Source organism: Varanus komodoensis, unplaced genomic scaffold (assembly GCF_004798865.1).
Source record: "Varanus komodoensis strain SLA01 unplaced genomic scaffold, ASM479886v1 scaffold29_3, whole genome shotgun sequence".
NCBI classification, from domain to species: Eukaryota; Metazoa; Chordata; class Lepidosauria; order Squamata; family Varanidae; genus Varanus; species Varanus komodoensis.
In genome coordinates, this window is record NW_025335760.1 from 333577 (window position 1) to 356863 (window position 23287).

General features: G+C 57.4%; 1 protein-coding gene across 1 annotated transcript; it reads right to left on the reverse strand.

The window, feature by feature from the left end:
• Window positions 1-1245: 1245 nt before the first annotated feature.
• DACT3 (dishevelled binding antagonist of beta catenin 3) lies at window positions 1246-22352 on the reverse strand. Its single transcript, XM_044435430.1, has 4 exons — window positions 22137-22352; window positions 4928-5039; window positions 4288-4446; window positions 1246-2885 (listed from the first exon to the last, which is right to left on the reverse strand). Exons 1-4 carry the CDS (start codon window positions 22350-22352, stop codon window positions 1246-1248), a joined length of 2127 nt encoding a protein of 708 aa, XP_044291365.1.
• Between the last annotated feature and the right edge of the window lie 935 nt (window positions 22353-23287).

The window sequence follows — 23287 nt, forward strand, 5'->3', positions numbered from 1 at the left end:
ACACACAAGCACAATCAGCGTTTTCCCATTACAGTTTCAGCCTTCACTCTGTCCTACAAGAGTCGACTTTGACAAACATCTGATCCTTCCACTTGTATTTCTTTCGTTTCCCAGGAAGGAAACACGGATGCGTAAACCCGTCTTTCTGCTTCCCACAGTCTCAAACCATCAGCAAACCCCTATTAAAAAGACACACCAATGCGAGAGTTAGTGACTCTCTGACTGGAGAATGCGCTCAGCCAGCAACTCTGCTTCATGGGTGTTTGGCTTTTTTTAAAGCCAAAAAAACCCCCCTGCCAAACCATTAGGGCCTGGGGCAAGGAGGGATCCCAGCCCCGCCTGCGGGATCCATCTTTCATCTTGACCCAACAGATGAAGCTCAGAGAAAGTTAGCTGCATCCAGAGATCTTACGGGAAATCGGCAGGACTGAGCACGGCTGACTTCTCAACTTACTTCTGGATCTTTACCGTGGCACTTAAACAAGAGAGCAAGTTCTTCTGACTGCACTGGGATTTGGCCAGTTTTGCTGTGGCAAACATGTTCAAAACTGGGAAGAGAAAACGTGCATTTCTGAAAGACGAAACAAAAGAATCGGCCGCTGGGCGCTCCAGGGACCCACTGGCTCTCCCCACCAAACCACCAGCTGCCAACCCCAGAAGCAAAAGTGCAAAGCCATCCCAGGTTGATCCGAAGGGACTTTCTGGCTGTGGGAGAACTCAGGACCGTCTTCTTTGAATGATCCTCTTATGAAGATACTAAGCAGCATCTCTGACCAAAGCACAGAAACAAAACCACAGAAGTTTTATTTACACACGCACACACACACACAGAAGGGATATTTGTGTTGAAATACAAGATTGGCAGCATGGGTTTGTTTTCTAGGTTTTTGCACCCAAAGATGGACTCCTGAGAAGTTAACTGTACAAAAACCATAATAAATACCTCTCCTTTAAAAATGGACTGGATGAGAAAGCTGGCCGGGGCCAGAGGAAGTGAGACACACGTGGTCTTGGCGACGTTCGCGCAGCTGAGAAAGCAAATGGGGCCCCAAAACCACAGGCGGACTTGCCCCCCTCCGCCGTGGGCCTTCCCAGGACGAAGGTGAAGCGGACAAGTCCCGGGTGGGAGCCAGATGGGATGCTGGCAATCGGAAGGGAGGGTGGAAAGCCTCTGGAAGGAACTTTCAGCCGGAAGGAGGGTGCAGGGAGATTGCGGGAGCCGTGACAGGATTCGGCTGGCGCTGCTCACACGGTCGTCATGACTTTGAGGGAGCCGGAGCGGAAGCGCATGATCTTCTTCTTCAGCGCATGCGAGGCCTTGATCTTGACAAAGACCTTAGGCTGCCCGCCGGCTGCCTTCCCAGGCCCAGAAGCCGACACGAGCTGTGGGGAGAGCTGCTGCGGCCACACCAGGCCGCCGCTCTCGTCCGTGTCGCTGGACGCCCCGCTGCTGTAGGCGGTGGGCGAGTCCCCGTCACTCAGGCTGGACTCACTGTCGCCGTAGACCAGGCCCTCCTCCAGGCGGCACATGGGTGCTTGGCGGGCTTGTTCACCTGAGCATTCGGAGTCGCTGCCGGCGTAGCTGTACCCGACGGGGCCTGCTCCTCGCTGGCCCCGTCGGGGCTCGGCAGCACCCCCCGGGGACCGCTCGTCTTGGCAGATCTCGGCCGTCGAGCGCCACTTTCGGTACCCGCTGGCCGAGCTACCGTGAGATCGCCGAGGCCGGGATGGCTTCAGGGCTGGCTCCTCCCGTTCGGCCGTCCCGTATTTGACTCCCGGCTTGTTCAGGAGGCTGTTCTCGGATTGGGACCGAGCAGCTTTCCGGGACCGGGGGGAGCTCTTCTTCCCAGCGCCCTTCCTCCCCACGGCCTCTCCCCCGTCCTCGGTGAAGCGGCACTTCTTGGGGGGCGCCGGCACCCGGGGCTGCTCCCTGGCGAGCAGCGGGACCCGCTCGGGCGAGAGCTCCACCGAGCGGCCCTTGGTGAGGGGCGGGGGCTTCTTCTTGCCGGGTCGGTGCGCCTGCTGGGCCCGCGGGGGCTGCTGGGCCGGGATGTACTGGGCCTTGACCATTAGGCACGCGCCATCCTCGTGCTCCTGGCTGCTCCCCCGGGAGGCCACGCCCCCCCCGTCCAGCAGCGGGGAGGAAGGGAAGGCGGCCTCATGCTGGTTCACCGAGGGCGGCCGCCCGTGGGCCAGGGCCTGCAGCTTCGGTGGCTTCTGGAGGCTGGAGTGGGGCGGGCTGCGGTCCTCGGCCGGCAGCGGCGTGGCCATGGCCCGGGCGGCCAGCGTTCTCTCGGCCGCGGCGTCCCACGAGGACCAGATGCGCGTGGCGGCGGCCCCGGCCTCGTGGCCGCAGGGCGAGGGGGTGCTGCTGCCCCGCTCCATGGCCGGCGGGGGCTTGCGCTCCGCCTGGGGCGGGAGCAGCTCCGGGGGGCCCCTGCAGAGGCTGTTCTGCCTGGCCAGGCCGCCCTTGGCGGGGGGCTCCGAGACGAGGCTAGTCCGGGGCTTGCTGCCTCTCACCAGCTGGCTGCGGCGGCGCAGCAGGCGCGAGATGTAGCTCTCCACCCTGTGGCCGTGCGCGGCCGCCTCTGAGTAGAGCCGGAAGTCGCCGTCGTAGGGCTCCAGGCCCGCGTCGCGCTCGGCGGGGAAGGCCGGGCCCGGGGAGGCGGCCGAGGGGAACGTGGGGTCCTCGTACAGGTGGCTCTGGAGCAGCGGGTTCTGCAGGGCCACGGCGTGCAGCGGGCTGGGGTACAGGAAGGGGTCTGGCGGGTAGCGGGGGGGCAGCGGCTCCGCGGGGTAGTCCTGCGCGCTGGAGTAGGGGGCCGAGAAGGAGCGGGGCACCGTGCCGCGGGCGGCCCCCTCCTTGTTGGAGGTCGCCATGTCACCTGTGGAGAGGGGTGGGGGAAGGAGGGGGGCAGAGAGAGAGAGAGAGAGAATGAGGAAAGGAACTGGGGCCTTCTGAGCCAGATCCAGCGGGAAAGGTGCCGAAGGAAAGGACTCGCCCTCAGCCTTGCTATCCCCGTTTGTTTATAGGGCTGCCGCTCTCCGTCTGCACAAAACTGAAGGAAACAGGTGCCCCGCTGTTTCATCAGGCAGCCAAGCTCAAAGTTAACATGTCGATAGAAGTACAAGGAAAGAAAAACCCCAAGTGGCTGGTGCCATTTGGGGGGGGGGCATTCCCCTCTCCGCCTCACCTACCCGCGTGGGAGAGGACCCCCTTCTAAGATGGTGCCGAGTCACCAAATGCGTGTTTCATGCTGAACCTGCTTTTCTGTCATTCACATTGCTTTTACTTATATGCCGATTTAAACATAAATTTGTTTGTTTGTTTATTTAAAACTTTGTATACCATCCGCTACCAAATGGTCTCAGGATGGTCTTGCAATAAAACCAAGTGGAACCTAGCATCTGTTCAATACAATAAAAAGCCACCTAAAATCTCAATCTAAGCCTCAAAATACTGGGAAAATAAAAAGGTTTTGGCCTTTGCCTTTTTGGTGACCACATCCCTTACTGGGAATTCACCCCTGCAGCTGTGCCCCAAGTAAGTACATAAATAAACCTTCTCACTGAGCCTTACACCTGCTCAGGACCAGGGTGTAGCAGATCCAGGGTCCAGAGCGACACCGCCCCAGGACCCTTCCGTAGCAGGAGCATGGATGCCCTCCGCCTGCACCCCAACAGCATTTCCCTCCCTTCCCCTCTGAATTTAGCTGTAATCTTGGGGGGGGGGGTTGCATTTTCCCAGCAGCTCTAGATTGTCCCCTATTGTAATGCAAAGTATCCTGGAGGAAGATGGGCAGCGCTTGTGCTCGAGCTTTTGCAAAGGTCTGAGCGTGCAGGTGAAAGGCTAAAGCCAGTTTGTTGCAATCGGTCATCAGGGCAGCAGCTTTCGGGATCCCCCTCCGGGCTCTGCGGACGAACGCGGCCTGGGCCTGGGCTTCAAAATTCAGCACTGCTCAAAACTGCCGGTCATTTCCCCACATGATCTGTTCCAACAAACCCCAGGCCTGTGGGCTTCCCACTCTGCCCCACTCGTGTCCCTGGGAACTTCCCCGTTTCCGGAAGGCTCATCCTGTTGCAGCCTGGAAACTTCATGGCCAAGCAGAGGACGGGAGCGGGGGGGGGGGGGGGGCTGGCTGCCTTCTTTTTGCGGAGCTCATTCTCAATACAGCATCTTTGCCAGAAGGCAGCTGCCCTGAGGTCTCCCCGGGGAGGGCCAGCACACCCCCTCCCAGCACGTCCAGCGAAACGTCCCCACAGATTCATTCTGCTCCGCGCACTCACCGACAGACTTGGGGCGCTCGCTGGCGTAGCCAAAGACGGACTCCGGACGGCCGATGCGGGAGTAGGACCCAGAGGCAGACGGGAAGCTGAACGACGAGTCCCCGAAGCAGGACGCGGGTGAGTCGGAGGCGATGGCCGACTGTGGCCCCTCGTAGAAACCTGCGCGGGATGGGCACCATCGGAGGGGTGCAGCAGTTCAGACCCAGGAGCCCCCTGCAGCCCCATCGCGAGGCGCTTGGGGCTCTGCCACTTCGCCCACCCCACCCATTCCCCCCTCCTAAAAGGTGGAAAAGCCCACAGTGCCCGGAAGGAAAGGAGGAGCTCGCGGCGTATTTTGGGACCACGCTCCTGCCCCTTTCGTCTTCGGCCCGCCTGCCACTGGAACACATTCAGAGCGTCCCAAAATGGACTCCAGGCCTCGGCCGGAGGAGGCCGCATGACCTGGGCTGCGTCCCGCCTTGGACCTGGCAGCCCAGCCCCGGAATCCAGCACCAGGCAGAGGGTTCTGCCAGCGCCTGGCCTGGCCTGGCCAGGCAGGGAGGAAAAGGGCCGCAGCTCAGCCTGCCGCCTGCAAGCCAGAGGAGAGCATGCGTCCTGGGCCATGCGCCATGCGGCCAAGGCCAGGGGCTCCTCTTCCTACCTGAGCTGGGCCAGCTGTCTGTCTCCGTGGCCTCCCCACTGGGCTTCTCTGGGCACAGGCGCAGGAGCCCCAGCTGCTGTTCCAGCTCCCACATCAGGCCCGGGAGGGCATCCTGCAAAACCGGAAGAACAGAAAGGTTCACCCTTGGAGAAGCCAAGAGCAGTGGGCACCCCAGGCCTGCAAGCCGCTTTCTCCCAACGCTGCGGTGGGACACCCGGCCACCTCTGCCCCTGTTTGTCATCTGGAAGACAGAAGGCCGCTTGTGCAGAGACCCGTGGCGGCTGATGTTGTCTAGGTAAAAGGAAAGCAAGACTGTAGTCCTCATGAATGCAAGGTTGCAGTCCTCATTGTTTCAGACTATGTATGTGTGCATGTAAACTCACTGTAACATTTTCCAGATGTGTTACACTGCAGTGCTGGCTGGGGATGATGGAAGTTGGTTTGTTTGTTTGCCTGTTTCTGCACTGGGCAATAGCTGAAGCTCCCTGCATGGGTTACAACCATCCATAACATACAATAAAAGACATAAAATCTGTCCAAACCGCCTTTCTTTCCCCTGCAGTCAAGCCACTCTCCCCAACTGGGTTTGGCAAGGGCAGAGCGGGGAGGGCAATGGTCCAGGCACACACGGCCACGAGCAACGCGGTCAGCTGGATCCCGGACCCCCGGCACCCCAAGGGGGGAGCCCAGACTGGGAGAAGGAAACCGCCCAGACTATGGGCGACATTTGCCCTCCAGACAGATGGGAGCACCGAGGACAAAGGGGGATCATTTGGGAGCGTCAGTCAAGCTCCGGCTTGGAGACAAAGGGGCAAAATTCTTACCCCACCAAGGGAGATTGAGAGAGAGGCGAGAGGAAGGGCGAACTTTAGGGAGAGTCCTGATACGGCCACGGGGATTTCTTCCTGCTAACTAACCCTGCAAACTGCTTTTGTAGGCGATTACAAGGGCTTGGGGGCACATGACCCACAACACCCTCTTTTAGGGACTGCGGCCTGGCAGAAAGTGAACTTCGCCAGAGCTGCCCCACGGCAACAAGGGGAACAGCTTGGGGGTCTCTCCCTGCAGCCCCCACACACGGGGACTCGGGCGAGGCTGTTGGGCCGTGCGCCGTCAGAAGCTTTGTGCAGTCAGAAAATAATTAAACGAGCATCACATCTGCACAGCGAGCGCTGCTCATTTGGAAGTGGTGCGATTGAACTCCGATGCAAATCAGAAGAGGTCACAGAGATGGCAAGCGGAGGGGCTAATTTTAAATCTGCATGCATTTAAATAAATTAGCACATTGGAAAGAGCGTGGCCTTCATCCTGACTCTAGTACACAGATGAAATGGATCGGCAGAAAGAGATGCTGAAAAATGGCAGGTCGCTTTCCCGGACCAGCGTATTTTGCAAAGAAACATCAAGTCGAGGGCCCCCCCTCCATCTCCCCCTCCTGGGCTCATTCCTTTTCCATTGCACCCAAGGCACCAATCTGATCAAGACGAGACCAGCAGCAGAATTCAGATTGGGATTTCAAGCATGCATAAAATCAAAATCATGTTGCCCTCTGGGCTTGGCAGACGACGGGGTTGCCGCGGGTTTGGGGTCTCTCCCCGCCCAGTCCTCTCCCGGATATCCTGGGGGGCACGGCAAGAGGAAGGGCTTGTCCACCCCACCCGATTCCGTGACCTGCTCAGGTTCCCCCTAGCGACTTTGCTGCACCGCAGGTGTCTTTCCCTGGGAGCCTTCCCAGCCGGCTTTCGCGGCCCCTGTGTCTACGGACGGTCCCTTCAGAGTAGCTCAGCAACACATTGAACGGATGGCCAACCTCGCTTCCATCACTCTTTTGCATAGAAAGTGCTTTTTCATAAAAGATGCCCTTCTATTCCATTTGCTGTTTCCTCGGGGGCAGTGGTGCCCATGTGGGGTTTCGAAGCGCATCTGTCAAGTGCACCTGTCTTGCGTGCCGAAGGCGGCCGGTTCAATCCCCGTGTGTCCAGGTGTGAACACCTGGAGAGCCACTGTTAGCAGCGGCAGCAGCAGGCTGGAAAGACAGAGCTGCAGCTTCGAGGGTCATGCATTTCGCTCCGTGCTTGTACCGCTCTGGGCCATGTGATTCAGAGGAGTTGGCTGAAGACCGAAGGCTGGATGAACCCCTCTTTAATTCCGGAGACGGCCAGCAGTCACGCGTCTGGGGGACCCTCGAGCCCTTCCGGTGACCCTCTGCTTGCTGCCAACATCTGCTTCTATCAGCCACAGCAGGCAGCCACCCATGGGCAGGGGAAGAGGGGTCCTCACAGCCCCCTGAATCAGTTGCCAGTTGCCTTCTTCCCCATAGCTAATGGATTTCTATCCATAGAAAATTTATTTTCTTCTGATCCTCTCTCGCCTCGCCGCGTCTGCTGTTCTTATGCCTATAAATTTCTAATCCCTCCTGGAATCCCGTTAAGCTCAAAGCTATCTGGCTGTAAGAAGCGCCAATACCCACAAACATTTAAATCCATGCAAATGAGGCTTGCGGAAGCCAATTGCTTGCTGGGGTTCGCCAGAGCGCCCTGTGTAGGCTCCGGCCCAGGCCTTGCTCCCAGCCACGCAACACGCCATCGCCGGGTCTTCAGAGACGCCGCGGCCTGCGCCACGCCAGCGCTCCCGGCCAAGTGCGCGGACTGAGCTGATTTCTCACCTGGCTGAAAATGCATTTGAGAATTCAAAACAAGGCTGCACCAAAGCTGCCATGCCATGTACGCCTGGGGGAAAAGCAAAACGGAACAACCGGCTGGTTTCAGAATTCAGCTTCTGCCACCCCCTTCCAGGCCCACTCCTTGGCACCTTTTCTCTCCACGTCGGCCTGCCTGTCAAAATTAAAATCTAATCTACTTTTCACCCGATGCCGTTTTTGAGATTATTCTAGCCATTATAAGCAGGCAAGCATCTCTCAAGGGAATAGACAGGATAACTTCAAAGCCAGGGCCTTTTTAGAATTCCTGTTTGTGATGCTGCGGCTTCATTCCGTTTGGCAAACCGATGCTGGCATGAGATGGTTTCTCTCTCTCTCTCTTTCTTTAACTGACTTCTAAAACAGACCTAATTCGTTCCACAGGTGGCTCCATGCCAGCAGTGGAGAACCAAGTGCGATTCACTGCTACGTCCGTGGCTCCCTCCTGGAGCTACTTCCTTCTCGAAAGCTCCCACGCTGCTCCTCCTCCATGGATCAAAGCTGCACGGGCGGGTCCAGAGTGTCTCCCACATGGGCAAGGCCCACAATTTGGAAAGAAACGCATTCACAATGCCACAAGAGCAATCAGTGCGCTGTTGCACTGGCCTTGCCGGACCGCAGGTGCCACCGACCTGCTCCTCAGGTTCAGCAAAGGTTCGGCAGGAGCGGGCTTGCCTGACAGATGACAGAAAAATCAAAAACAGAAAGAAAACAAAGGCATTGGCAGCTCTTAATGCACTTTTGGCTTTTGGCCACGATCTGAAATAAGCCTTGGTGATATCAAGCGATGGGGCTTGTCTTTCTCCTTGTGCTTTTGGAATGGGAGGCCGCGTGGACAACAGGGCAAGACATCGAGACGGCAGAAGGAGTTTCCCCCGTCTCCCTTTCCTGTGTTTCGAATCTTGGCAGGGAGCATGACTGGATTTGGGAAGCAACCAGCTCAGAAAGTCTTCATTTGCGGTCAGTGGAAGCCCCGCCAAGGGCGACGTAACATGAAGCGAGCACTGACGCGGATTTTCCTCCCTCGGATCAGTCAAGTCTCTTCTGGCCTTCATAGAGCAGATCACCAGTATTCACAGCAGCAAATCCACCGCTGGTTCAACTGTCCCTTTCTACCTCTGATGTATTTACTGTTTGACTGCTTCGTGCGCCCCTATTTATGTGCCCGTCCTTCTTTTAAAGGAAAAACTAGTGACGGGAAAAGGGTGCAAATCTGAGTGGGTTCGTGACATCAGCAGCTGCTGTGCATGGCCGGGTTTCGCCACAAACTCACTCTGGACTCTTACTCCTCTGCTGCCTGAGCTTAACCCTGGAGGGGAGGGGGCATCCGAACAGGGATCTGCCATAAAGCTCCAATTCTCCCGCTGCTTCTGCCCCCACATTTACCAGCATCCTGCCCTTGCCCCCCCCCCCCCAAGAGTCTTCCTCTTGGCATGGATGGATGGCTATCTTTGGATAAAAAGTTGGTGGCCCAGCTTCGAGCACCTTCCCAGACAGGTCCCGAAAATGCCAAGGGACGAAATCATGTGGTTTTAACCGTAGGGCTCAGGGCTCAGGAACTGAGCTGCGAGCAGCCCGCCCCCCCTGCACCCCCGCCGCCGGTTTCGCCTCCGTGCTTTTCCTAATGAAAGAGCCTTTGGCATCCCGGCTGATGGAGCTGCCATGCTCTCCGGCCTGCCTGCCAAGAGGCAGCGGGGGGGCTGCGGAAGGGGGGGGCGGCAGCAGTCTATAAAATCTTGTCAGATAGAAAGCACAGCTCCTGTTTTTCCGGGGAAGAGTGGTCCTTGAATGGTTCCGCCTGCTTTCCTGAGCTGAAAGACAGGGAGGTATAAAAGCGGGGTGGAGGGGGCACAGATACGTCTGTGGGGATGTGTGTGTGGGGATGTGTGTGTGTGTGTGTGTGTGTAAAAAGGACTCGGTGTTCCCCAGCAACACATTTTTGCAACCTCTCTCTATTCAAGTGGGCTACAGACAGGCGCCTGGAATCACAGGACATGCTCCTGTCAGCAAAATCCTGAAGGGCCTTGCTTGGAACCGGCCCGCTTGCTCCCCAGGGACCTGCGCTCTCCCAGCCCCGGTGGCCACGGACAAGAGGCTGGTTCTTTCCCACGACCACTTGGCAAGACGGTCCCTTGGTGGGGGCTGCAGAGAGTGGAGGAAGCCCCTGACAGCCACCCCGAGTGCCGCTTGGCCGCTTGGGGGCGGCTGTCAGAGCCACTCACTGGCTAGCCCCTGGGCAAGAAGAGCAGGAGGCTTCTGGCACCCTGTGCCAAGTGGCCCTGCTGGCTCCTAGCTTTGACTCACGATGGGTCGGTGTCCTCATGTGCGTGGACAACATGGGAATTATAAACCAGTCTGACCACCCCTAATTACACATGGTGGGTGGCCAGACTGGTCTATAAAATCAGGTCCACCCCAGGCTCACACAAGATGAGCCACGCCGGTTGTCCTGTTGTGTTGCTGAATCAGAGAGAGAACCGGTTCAGCATTCGCCCTCATCCTCCTGAAAGATCTCAGCGCAGATCTTCTTCCTCCAGGGAAACTAATCAATAGTTAAACTGTGCAGAATCTTATTGCAGACTAAACCTGCAGCCCACCATCCATCACGGAGCAGATAGGCTGGCTTAATATGCAGCTACGCCGTACACAATGAAGCGCTTCCCAGTGTTAGCCAGATTTAGAGACCTGGAGGGAAACACACACACACACACACACACACACACACACACACACACACACACACAACCTGGGTTCCACTTCAAATTATAAGATACACCAAGAATGAGAATGTACCCCAATATCTTCAGTGAGAAGTCAAACAACATAGACCGACATGAAAAAACGACTTGATGCAAAGGCAAAACACATAGCGTTCTTATAGGGGTATTTGTTGTGGGCTGCACAAGAACCTGGTACTGACCCAGTCCCCCCTCCCCAAGCATTTTGGAATCCGCACATCCCATGTTCTTGCTGCAGAAAAACTTCCAAGGAAATGCTACTTAATGAAAGTCCCACAGCATCTCTCCTGGCACCATGCCACAAGCAGCCCTCGGAATAACAACTATGGAGGAAAAGATAACACCGCCATTGTGAGCCAGGGTTTTACTCCAGAAGCAGTTCAGTTTTATGTGATTGTGCTTGGCTGTACAGGACTTAGATTAGAGCAAGCCTTTGAAACATCTTCTGCAAAGCTTCCCGCCTCCTCTTTTGTGCATCTTTTCAGCTTAATTGTGGAGGAGATCTCGATTTGGGCTGAGGGGAGAGTGCCTTTTGTTCCGTACCAGCTGTTTTCCTCCTGGAAGCTCTGCGACCAGATTCCAACAGAGGGCTGAAGATTACAGAACCCTCTCTGGAAAGGGGAAGAAAGCCTGTTCGTTCTGGCACCTGAGCGCTGAAATAGAAGCGTGTGATGCAGCACATCTCTTGAAAGCCTCACCATTTCCTCCTCCTCCTCCTCCTCCTCCTCCTCCTCCTCCCCTTTTAGATCTTTTTTGCAAGGTTATTGCTCAACAGCCGAATGCATGGGGCTGGGAGCCCCACACACCCAGCACAAGCCCAGTGCCGGAAGCTAGAGTTCAGACCGAGCTGCCATCCTGCACGGGCCAAGGGGCGAAATGCCGGGGCAGCTGCCAGGGACCCCTGGGGCCCATCTGGCTCCAAACCGTGGCCACCTGCTTGCTCACCTGTCCCTTACTCTGGTCTGGACAGGGGTGCGAATGAGAAGAGCCAAAGCTGAGCCGCTCCTCCTGGCCTGGCGGCCAAATGTGCCCCGGAGCCCCAGAGCAGGAAGGGGAACCTCTTTAGCCGGAGGGATGGATGCCATTTGAAGAAGCTCGTGGGCCCTTGAGGGCTGACAAGAAGACCCCCCCCCCACCCAGGTTCTACTCTTCCCCACGGATTGTTTGCTTGCCTCTCGCTGGTGGAATACGAAGGGGCTGAAATCAGAAATTTTGAGAGAGAGGCTGCAGTTCCCCAGAGCAGTCTCCTCTCAAGGCGAACCAGAGAATACAGCCAGCCAGCTCTGCTGAAGATTCGTACATGGAGCCGTTCCCTCCGGTGGTCGCCTTTCCTAGATCCATCTGCTCATACAGCTTGCAAACCTGCACGGAAGCATCACCCCACATTGGCTGATGACAAGCATGAATGCAGATTTTCCCCTGCACACTGTATAATTTTATCTCTTTAATAAAGCTGGCAGAAAACAGGTCTTCTCCGCAGTTTCTTCCCACTCCCATTTATTACTTGGCCGGCGTTTGCCAAGTTGGCAATCCATGACATGCCTGTTCATTAAATCCTGACTGACTAGACATAGGATTGTGATATCCACGATCAGGACCCACTATCCTGATCGTGATAGAAAACAACCAGAGAGGAGCAGCAGCTCTATCGTGAAGCCTCGCGGGCAGACCAGAAATAAGAGCGGGGAATAAATGGCATTTCCAGGCAGTTACCTTCAGCGTAACACCACAGAGGGTTGGGACTGGCTTCTTTCCGAGTTGTTTATGATTGATCAAGGCTTCGGATCCCGTTGCATTTTGGGATGTGCCGTCCCATCGTAGGCATTCCTGGGTTTTGTCGTCACTCACGCCATGGCCCTCGGGACCAGGCAGGACAGACGTTTAAACCCCAAGCGAAGCCCCACACAGACCCAGGCCAGCACACGCTCCCCCCCACCTCGGGATGTGAACTGACATCTTTGTCAACGGAAAGCAATGTAATTACAGAGGCGGCTGGCGATTCGAGGGAAAAGAAGCTTTGCAAGCTTCTGAAAAGCCACCCAGACCACAACCCGATGCCCATTATCCTCGCCATCAGCCTCCTTGAGCTCATTGCAACATACTCCTGAAAAAACATGCAGGACTGGGATGCAGTTCTTGCAAAAATTCCAAATTTGGACATTGGGGAGCAGACCAATATGCACACGGTTGTAATTTTGGAGACTGGAAGAATCAATCATTTCCCCATTCGAAATCTAAATCTGTTTTTAATGACGACTTAGAAAGTTTCTCTAGAAAGAAAAAGTAAAAAAATCTAGGGTGGTTTTTCTTTTTTTCTTTAAAAAGAGATGTGATATTTGAGTTGCCTGTTCTTTGCGAGGGGAATTCCAGTCCATTTAATCAGCATTCAAGCAGTTTGCATGCACAGAAATGCACATGCTCCGGACTTCAAGCCCATCGGAGAGAGAAAGCGGCTGGACTGGACGGGACAGACTGGAGGCACTCACTGGGCGGCTTGGGGCCATCACCAGCCCAGCTCAACCTAGGCCTAGCCTAACCTAATCTCCTCCATCTGCTGTTATGTGGATAAAACAGAGGGGAGGAGGGAAAAGGTCAGGCTACAATCCAAATGTTTAAAAAGGGGGTCTGAATTTCCATAATTCCACTCAACACACATCCGAAGAGACAAAGAGATGTGCCTGCCACTTATTCAGTCCGAACTATGAGACCAAAAGAGCAAGTGCGCTGAGCAGTAACTCCTTGATGTGCTCGGACAGGAACCGCTGTTCCAGGTGGCAGGTAAATGCACCATTTTTGTAAACTCCCCTGCTTAGAAACAACCATCACCAAACTCCCTGCCAGCAGAAAGCTAGTGCAGCAGGCTGGACAGCTTCCCCCGCATATCAAATACACTAGCATTCGCGGGGATTCTGGCTTGTTCTGGCTTCGTTTTTACTGGGAGGGAAAGTACCTCATATCATCCAAGTTATACAATCCACTTTCCAGCTTTGCAATTTGATCATCACATGGGTATCGATTCTTCCTTCCTACCACCCCAAAACTGCAGTCTGACCTTTTGTTTTGAGGTTAGAATGCTGGAAGAGCAGCTTCGATTCATAATCTCCAATGTCTTTGTGGAAGAAATAAGGCCCTTCGGCTGCCAAAGCAGGACTCCTCCAGGTAGGGGTGGGGGCCGGAATTCAGGGGAGCAGGAAATTCCAGGGTCAAGCGAGGCCAGGGTCTCTTAGGTCACCCACATCGGCCGATCTCCACTACTCTCAGCAGGACAGCAGGTAGGAACAGATAGTTTGTGTCCCCCCCACCCCCCACCCCCCTCTCCCACAATAAATCCAAAGATAAGAATCCAGACAGAGGGAGGGAGGGAGGGAGGGAGAGAGATCTATCAAGACTGTCCATTGGCCTTGGATCAACTTCTCCCCCGCCAAACCGAGGAGGATGCAACGCTGGTTGTGTGAAACCGGGGGAGCCCTCACCCCACCCTTCGGGTCCCGCAGGCCCAGCATGAGAAGGACAATCCCGTTTCCCACCCAATTCCAAGCGGTCCACAGAACAGAAGGAGAGTCTCAGCAACCTGATGAGCAACCTGCATATGGACTCCATCTTCTGCCACACTTAACCTCTTTATGTGGTTTCTACAGTGACCCACCCAGACTTTACTCAGGAATAATTCATCCAAAACGAAACATCACCATGAAGTTTTGTGCTCTTCCGTCTTTAGAACTAGGCAAGCACGACTTTGTAAAATCAGTTCTGCCCACATCAGGGATTTTCAGTGTTGCTTTTTCATCCACTCTTGGATGGAGCCAGATTTTGCAAAAAATGCACTTGTACATGTGTGCAAATGCACACATTTCCTCCAAATGCATATTTTCACACCTACAGGAAAAAGCACATTTTGGGCCAGTTCTGATTTTTCTACAGCTACATTTGTGCAAAATTAGGCCGAGGGAAAGAGTCTGCAGATCCACAGAATCCGCGTGATGCGGGATGAACCAGGTAACAGCACAATCCACAGAGCTGATTCACAAATTCCACACTCACTGGAACCCACTGTGCATTTTTCCGGCATCCCTGACTGGAACCCTTTGAGAGCCAGCCGTCAATTAGATGAATGCGGGTGTGACTGGGGACAACATGCGTCCTAGTAGCCTGACCCGAGGAGAGCGTTAAAAGGGGCAAGGGTGCAAATACTAATGCACACAGCCAGGTGTGTACATGACTTCCTTAGTGTGAAGGAACTGCACACTCTTGACTCAGTAGACAACTGTGACCGAGGTCGTGGACGGCCCACGGTGGCATTGCTGGCACAGCTCACTGCAAGGAGCCCAGAAAGGCTCTAGGTGGGGTGGACTACGATGCCCACCATCCATCCTAGCCATCACAGCCAGGGTTAGCACGATCGGGCACCTGCCGAGGGTCTCTGCACCGAGAGGGTCCCACTCGCAAGGGACATCTGGTGCTGCCCCTCCTCCTCCTCCCCATCACCCCGCTTGTCTGCCCCTTCTCACTCCGGTCCAGAAAATTGTGGGGGTGGGAAGGGGACGCCCCGGCCCCTCTCCCTGTCTCTGGCCAGTGCCCGGCCCCTCCTCTTGGAAGTCCAGCGCCTGGGGCCCAAGAGGCCCCCATGCCCCACAGCGGGGCTGCGGGGGCTCTCGCTGCCCCAGGGCCAGTTTCCATTTGGAGGCGCTCTCGGGGGCTCTTGCCGGGGGGGGGGCTGGTCTTCGCAGCTCCTCTTCCTCACTGCCTGCCCACTCTTCTCTTCTCTTCTCTTCTCTTCTCTTCTCTTCTCTTCTCTTCTCTTCTCTTCTCTTCTCTTCTCTTCTCTTCTCTTCTCTTCTCTTGCTCTGGCCCAGGAGGTGTTGCTGGCGAGACGGAGCGAGGGCAGGTGCCCGGCCACCCAGCACCCGGCTCCCTGCCCGCCTGACGAGCGAGCGGCAACCGCAGGGAGGAGCTGGGCAACGGCAGATGCACAGAGGGGCTTTCCGAGGACCCCCCAAGGCTTGCGCTGGCCCTGCCCAGCTGCATCCGCCGCCCCGAATTGCCCGGGACACCCCTCGCTGCTTCCCACCCAGCCGCCCGCAGGAGCTTCCCCCAGCAGCGGCCCAGGCCCCGGCCCGGCTGCCTGCCATCACCTAGACAGGGACCCTGCCCTCCCCGGCGCCTGGGCCTCCTTATCGCCCTTCCTCCCCCTTCGGAGCAAAGCACCCTGGCTTGGCTTGCAGTGTTTGCCTGGCCTTCCTGCTAAGCCGCCCCCACCCGCCCCCCCCAGTTTCTGCCCCAAGTGCACGGAAAGGCTGGGAAGGTGAAGGGACGCGCCGCAGAGCAGTTGGGAAACGGGCAGGGTGATGTTGATTCAACAAGTTTCTGCCCACGGCTCCCAATCCCACCCGCCCCGCTAAGAGGACACATCAACATGCCACACGGAGAGGCCATCGCCATCCTTGCAGAGGACAGTCCTCTATTTGGAAAGGCCACCCAGCCTAGAAATAAAGCCGAGCAAAGCAACCGGGTCAACTAGTTCCCCTCCCATACAAAGAGAAGATGATCGGCACTTCGGTCCAAACGCAAATGATCATCCCTCCGGTTTCACCGCCACTTTCGTATGATCCTACTTGCAACCCAAATGTCAGGAGCGAAAGCCGAAAAGCCTGAGTCACGCGTGTTTGCACAGCGGCCACTCGCCATAAAGCACGGAGTCACCCGGGGTCTGAGTCGAAGGCCAGCGTGGGGGGGAGAGCACAGATCCCCCCTTGTCCAGCCCAGCCCAGCCGGATCCCAGGGGCAAGGACGTCTGGGAGACGCCGCCGGAGAACCATGACTCAGCACCGCCCCCCCCCCCCCCAAAGCCGGGCCGGGACTCAGCAAGCCAGGGAGGTTCAGGGTGGAAGAGTGGCTCCAGCACTGGGAAGGGGCGGGGGGGGGACCTGGCCCCCTTGCCTTTCGTGACAGCCCCTCCCCTGCCGCTTGCAGGTTAACGCCTTCTTCTGTGCCTGCTGGCGGAGGGACACTGAAGAGAGAGCAAGCAGAGCCCCGCGGTCTGGGAGCAGCCACCAAGAAGGCCCCGTCTCGTGTTGCCGCCAAATGATCCTCTGGCAGCCACAGCCCTGGAAGCAGTGGCTCTCCAGAAGTCCGGGAGGAGAAGGCGGGTAGCTTGACCTCAGGCCACACGGGCCCTACCTGGCGCACTGCCTTCCACAGGGAGCCAGCACAGCAGCCGTAACACGCGCGTCGCACACTCCTTTTCGCCAGCTCCAGGCAACAGCATTCTGGACCAGCTGCGATTTCAGGACAGCTTTCAAAGGCGGCCCCACACGGGGAGCACGGCAGGAGTCCAACACGGCACAACTAAGGCGTGTGCGACCAGGGCCAGCTTAGGCATCTTGGCACTGTTGGCACACCAGCCCGAGCCGTGCGAACGCACTCCTGGCCCCTGCCGAGACCTGAGCCAGCACACTCGAAACACACCCATGGAGCCAGCTGGAAAAAGAAGTCTATGGACACACGCACAGGCTGCCAAACACCACGCCCCTCCGTCTAAGCAGCACACGATGACACCCGCCAGTCCGCTTCAACTTGCTAAGCAGTGTCTCGGCCACAAAGTCCAGTTTGCGGCACTGGGCCAGCCAGTTCCAGGTGATTCCTGCCATTCTGCCCCCCTGGATCTCTGAAGGCTTCAACAAGGAGTTGGATCTCCTGCTGTGAAGTGTTGTTGTTGCTGTTTTATATGGGGTGAGAGGAGGGAAACAATCCCGTCCCAGAGCTAGCCAAGACAAGAAACAGCGTGGCATTTTTTAAAAATGGCCTGTGAGCTACCAGGAACAGTGGAGAACGTTGGTTGTCTTTAGCACCATTCAAGAGACCGAGAATGCAGGCTGTATTGTATGCAGACAATGGCGTTCTCGTTAAATACCGTGATATCTGTCCGCAGTCCCGCCACTGCCGGCAAGAAGCATCGCTCGCTTGGCCAGCAGTAGCCGAACTCCCCCATGCGATGTTTGTGAACATTCCCAGCGGTGCGGTTTTAGTGAGGGAAGTGAAAACTCGGCTCGAATGGGGGAAGATACTTCACACGTGGGCTGGAGATGGTACAGCACGGGAAAAATGGAGTGCCGCACCTCTCGGGAGTTGTGTTGGCCCAAGACACGGCACTGGAAGAGGACTTGGATGCAAGATGGCTGGAAAACAGGCAGCGGGGCTGGAGGGAAAGGCTGCAGCTCCTGCTCTGGGTGCACTTTGCAGAGGTCTCAATCTCTGGCATCAGCCAAAGGGCCCCAAAGATCCCCGATGCTTTGCAGAGCTACTGATGTTTGCACAGACCATGTGCAGAGTCCCTCCCCCGTTCTAAAAGGTTGACATGCATCTCGTAAGGGCTGGTGGGGAGAGCATTCAGCTAAAATAGGTGGGTATTTTGGGATTGCAACCTTGCCTTTTGATCTCCCCACTTCCCTTCTGGAGAGCGTCTCCAACATGGACTTTGACCATCAAGCTCAACACCCCGGTGCAAAACAACTGTATTCCAGCAGGACCAGCAGCCTGATGGGAATCCAGGAAGCGGCCTTCCATTCTACCCAAGAGGCTTCAGGGGAACACAATAGAGGCCAGGAAAGAGAGGGACGGAGGAGACAGAAGTGCTGGGGGAGCCTTACCCAGAGCGTAAGTGAGAAGGGCACGTGACTGCTGGAAAACTGTGCCAAGGAAGGATGGGAACTGTAGGACGCGGGCAGCAAAACGCCAGTGAGGCCAAGCAGTCTGGGAACGTGCCATCTTTGAACTAGCCAGCCAAAGCACCAGCGACCTACTACTGATGATTTTATCATGTTCCGGAAGACTCATTCTTACCCTAATGAAGGCAAAGGACAGGCAGAGGGACCCAAAGCCAGGAATCATGCACCCCCAGGAAGCACCCGGCCACCACAGAAGGAAAAGGCACAATTTGGCCACATTTAGACAGGCAAAAGACGGGCCAACTCCAGCATCAGAAGCTCTTGGTTTGCACCCCTGGGCCAGCTCAGCCTCCAATTCCATGCTTGAACACACATGAATGCAGTCAAGCCTCGAGCAAATGGGGGAAGCCCCCAAAGAACCAACAGTGGGCAAGATCCAGACCACAACCTTGAGGGGGCTTTGATGCCCCTGTGAGGGAGCCCAAGATTCGGGGGTCCCATGGTATCTGACACACTTTTGCTCCATGCAAACAGGGTAAATTCAAAAGCTTCCAAGGGGCATCACTCGCTCTCCTGTGTTTGGACTGCAGTCCTGGGCACACCTACTCAGCAGAAAGCGCTGCTGAACTGTTGGAGACTTTGTTCTGCATAAACATGCATAGGATTGCACCAGAAATCAAACGCACTTCATTGGCGGCTTCCGGCTCGCTTTGGTATTCCCCATACGAAGCGTGTGTGCTGAGCTTTGACAGCGGTGCTAGAAATTTGCATTAGAGCAAGGAGGATTTTTTTGCAGGGAGACAGGAGGAGAAAATGAAGCAAAACAGTTCATTAAAATCAGTAAATGCCTGGCTGCACTTCAGGGAAGGGGAACCAGGAGAGCCACCTGCCGCTCCTCAAAGTCTCTGCTATGGCAACCTGGATCCCAGAAGCACAGGATTTCAGCACTGGCCTTCTGCTGGGGGCTTAGGGCTCCGGCTGCGCTGGGGGACACACAACCACAGTGTGACCACACTTTGCAATGCCAGCAGCGGTGCTGATCATCTGCACAAACCCCAGGACTGCTTAGAACACCAGCCTAAGAAGATGGAATACACAAGACGCCAGAATTCAATATCAGGGGCTGCTCAAGGCCACGAATGGCTTCAGAGAGCTAGCTTTCCATAGGGCGGGGGCCAAAGTGGGGGAGGCCCCGCTGCATGTTCCTGTCCCGCAAAAGTCCATATTGTCAGTGTTGTGGGGAACAAGGCCTCCTCTGATGCTTGCTGTGACCTGGGAGGTTGGTAGCAGGGAGATTTTTCATATGGCAAAAAATTAAGACATGGACCCCTGATGCAAGTTTGAGCCAGTCCCATGCAGCAGCTAGAGGGTCCGGGTTGTAGTCCCGTTTGTCCATGGAACTGAATGGGTGACTTTGGGCCCGTTACTGACTCCAAGCCCAGGTTATATGCGAGGCTGTTGGGAGCATCCAGTGGAAAGACTTTGCAAGCAGCTTTGGGTCCCTTCAAGACTGGAAAAGGATAGAGGTAATAATCATGAATGTGGGTTCCAGGTTGAAAAACTCAGCTCCACAACGTTTCACTTCACAAATACGCCTGAGCGTGTGCGAGCCCTTCACGACCACCCCCCAGGGACTTGGGCACACACCTGCAGGCACATACCTGTCCCTGAAGAAGCAACTCCCACCCCCTGTTGATAGTCAGGCTCCTGAACCAATCTGTGTGCCCACTGCTGGCTCACTCTTTTCCATGCACACACAGTGCAGGATTCTGGGCTTAGTGGGCTACACATTAGCCCCATCTTGCACTGGGAGCAATATCTGGATTTTTGAGCTGTACTTTAAATAAGGCAGTTCTCTGCTGGTATTAATATTTCATGCTTAATCACAGAATAGCTGCTGATTCAACCACAGGCAGTGAAATATGTTATTAAAAGTTCCCATTTCCAAATAAGCATTTATTTACCAAGGAGAGGCAAGCGTTCCCGTCACACAGGTGACGATTCTCCTTTTCTCACCTCTGCCCTTGATGGCTCCCAGCTGCAGTTTGCCAGACCTGCAAAGTTCCCAGCAATCTTTCACCCAGCCCTGCTGTCTCTTTCTGGTTTGTGTGTCTGTCTGTTTTTTAATGATGTTAATGGAGACCTCAGCTGGAAAATGATGGTGCTCAGCTTGGAAGGTGCTTGTGGTACAGGCAGTCAGTACTTGGGCCCAAGCACCAAATGCAAACGTTATGCAAATGACTCTTCTTTCTTGGTGATGTGCGTCCTGTTTTTCGGGGAACACCTGAGTTCCCATCCAGGATCCTTCTGATGCCATCTCTCCGGTCTTCCCGCAATGCATGGAAAAGCCTTTTGCTGAGGCTTCTGTGGCCTGGCCTGGCCCGGCTAAATCAGAATCCATTGCAAGAATGCAGAGCAGGAAACTGCCTCAGCCTCCCGGCACTCATAGAATTCACCTGCAAAAGAGGGCCACCAACTCGGGCAGCTTTAAAAGGGGCCGGGCAGACGGTGGAGAACCGGCCCATCTGCCAGTGACTCTGAGTCGGGATTCCAGCATTCTGCACGCCAGAGGGGCAGAGCAGGAGGTGCCCCGTCTGGGAAGCGGCTGCTGTGGGACCGGAATGCTTGGGGACCTGAATCCCCCGCTGTGGGACCGGAATGCTTGGCCTTTACTCTGATCCAGCCGGGCTCCTCTTGCGTTCGCACTGCGGTGGAGACGGACCGCTGGGTTGCATCCATTCCGCCTGCATTTTGGGGATAGCCCGGCATCCTTCGTTCTGTCCTCCACTCATTGCCTGTCTGTGGAAAACCTCCCCCCCCGCCCCCGCCCCCGCCCCCTGAATCTGCAGGACCCAGAAACAGCTGGTCCGCTCTGCTGGGGGGGAACTGCAAAAAATAAAAATAGAGAAAAAGAAAAAGCCAAGAAAGCCCCAAATGGAGGGCCATTTGGAGAGGCCAGGCTGGGTTTGGCCCGCCCGCCGCTGGGGGCTTGGCACCCCGGCCCTCAGCCTTGCGGCGGGCAGGTCCACACGACCGGCCAGCGGCGGGCGCGGGCGGCCTCGCGTCCCCGGTGCGAGCGCAACGCTGGCGGGCGGCGCAGCTCCGAGGCTCCGGCACCCTCGGCTCAGCCGCGCGCCTTGCGGGCTCGGCCCAACCCCCGCCGCCCCCGGGCGGAATCGGGGTGGGAAGCCCGGCGCGACCCGCGCGGCTCGGCCTCTCCGGCGGGCCGATCCTCGCGGCCGCCGCTCTCCAGACCGGGCGGGGAATCCGGAGACCGAGCCCGGCCCGCCGCGCTCCGCGGCGCCCGGGAACTTCCTCGCCCCTCCGAGGGGCGTCCTGGCCTTGCGCAACGAGGGCCGGGAACGCGCCCCGGGAGGAGGAGGGCGCCTCGTGCCGGGCGCGGGGAGGGGACGCGGCCCCGCGCCGCCCTCGCTCCCGGGCGAGGTCCCGCAGCCGGGAGCGAAAAGAGCCGGGAGACGTCGCGGGTGGCGGGCGGGGGGGCACCCAGGCCCGCGCCTCCCCGCATTTGTGCCCCCGGCCCCACCGTGCGAGCCTCCTGGCACGGCCTGCCCGGGCTGAAGCCCCCTCCCCTTTCCCAAGAAAATCAAGATAAAATAAAATGGGACCGATGCGAGCGTCCCGGACCAAAGCGCAAGGCGCCCGACGCGGAGCAAGAGGCGGACGACTCGGAAGCCCCCCGCCCAGAGTCACGTTGCAGCAGGATCGCCCCCTTTCCCGAACGGAGCTCCCGGTTTACTCCCGGGTAAGTCAGTCCCCCGTGTCCCAGGGCTTGCTCTCGGGAAAGGCGCGCAGGATCGCAGCCTTCAAGCCCCCTGCCGGGCTTCGCCAAAGGCCGGGATGGATACGCAGCGGTGGCGGTCGTGCCGCCGCCTGAATCCCCCCTTCCCGCTTTCAGCCCCGCGCCCTCCGCAGCCGGACCGCTGCTCCCGCACAGCCCCCTCCCCGGCTGCCCGGCTGCCGCTCCCGCAGCCCCACGCCGAACCGGCTCCGGACCGCCGCGCCGGAGGAGAAGGGGAGGGCGGCGGCGCAGGGGAAGCACTCCCGCGGTCCGGGCGGACAATGGACCGGCTCGCCGGCCCCTCACTCACCAGCTGGTCCTCCGGAGCCGCCTCGCCGCCGCCGCCGGCCTCGCCATCGCCCGCCTTGCTCGGGGACTCGGCGGCGAGACGCAGCGCCTGCCTGACGCGCCGCTCCTGGCGCTCCCGCAGCAGATGCAGCTCGCACAGGCCGGCCAGGGTGCCTTCCAGCCAGCCGCGCAGCCGGCCGCGCTCGGGGCTGGAGGGGAACGAGAACGCCCGAATCATCCTTCCGCAGAGCTCCGCCGACGGACGGACGGACGGCCGGCCGGCCAGCCTCTCGCTCCGCGAAAGCGCGGCGGCGCAAGAGCCTCGGCCACTGCGCCCGGCCGCCGCAGCCCGGGCGCTGTCACCGCCTCATCTGCATAGCGGCGCCCGTTGGCCAGCGCGCCGGAGCGCATTTGTGTACCAGGCCCTTCATTGGCCCATGGCCACGCCTCTCATTCAAACCATTGGTCCCCCGCCCACACCCTCGCTTTGCATAATTTCTGCCAGGGAAGAGCCATTGGCCTGCCGGGCTCCGCTTTATTTACACAGCCGCGCCCCCCGTCGGAATTGGACTCGCATGGCCGCGCCCAGAACGGGGCACGCTGGGCTACCTGAGACGCGTTATTTGCATGGCCGCGCCCTCCACTCAAGCCATTGGCTCTTCGCCCTCGGTTTCTCCGCTTTGGCCACACCCCTAAGCCGAGTGATTGGCTCGCACGGGGGGAAAAATCCAAACCGAAACGGTTGAGTCACACCGTAGCTCCGCGCCATTGACTCACCTGCCATGCTTCGTTTGCATAATTGCCTGCGCTTTCCGCGATTTGCATGCCGGGCCCGTTGATTCAAGCCATTGGTCCGTGCTTGCCCCGTATCTGGATAGCCACGCCCTGCAGCCATGCCATTGGCTCGCTAGCCCTGACTTATCTGAATGATCGCAGCCCCGATTCAAGCCGAGGATGCCGCTGAACTCCGTTATATGCGATCAATCATCCAATTCAATCATCAAGACCGCCGGGACGGAATGACGCGCCAGTGAAGTCAAATTTAAACTTTTCTGGTGTTCTTCCCTGCAGATCCCCCGCACCCGCCGCTTTTAATCGTCACTTTGAAAGCGGAGGGGATATACATGGGGAACAAGTTGTGGGGGGCTAGAGCTTAGTACCCCCTTTTCTGCA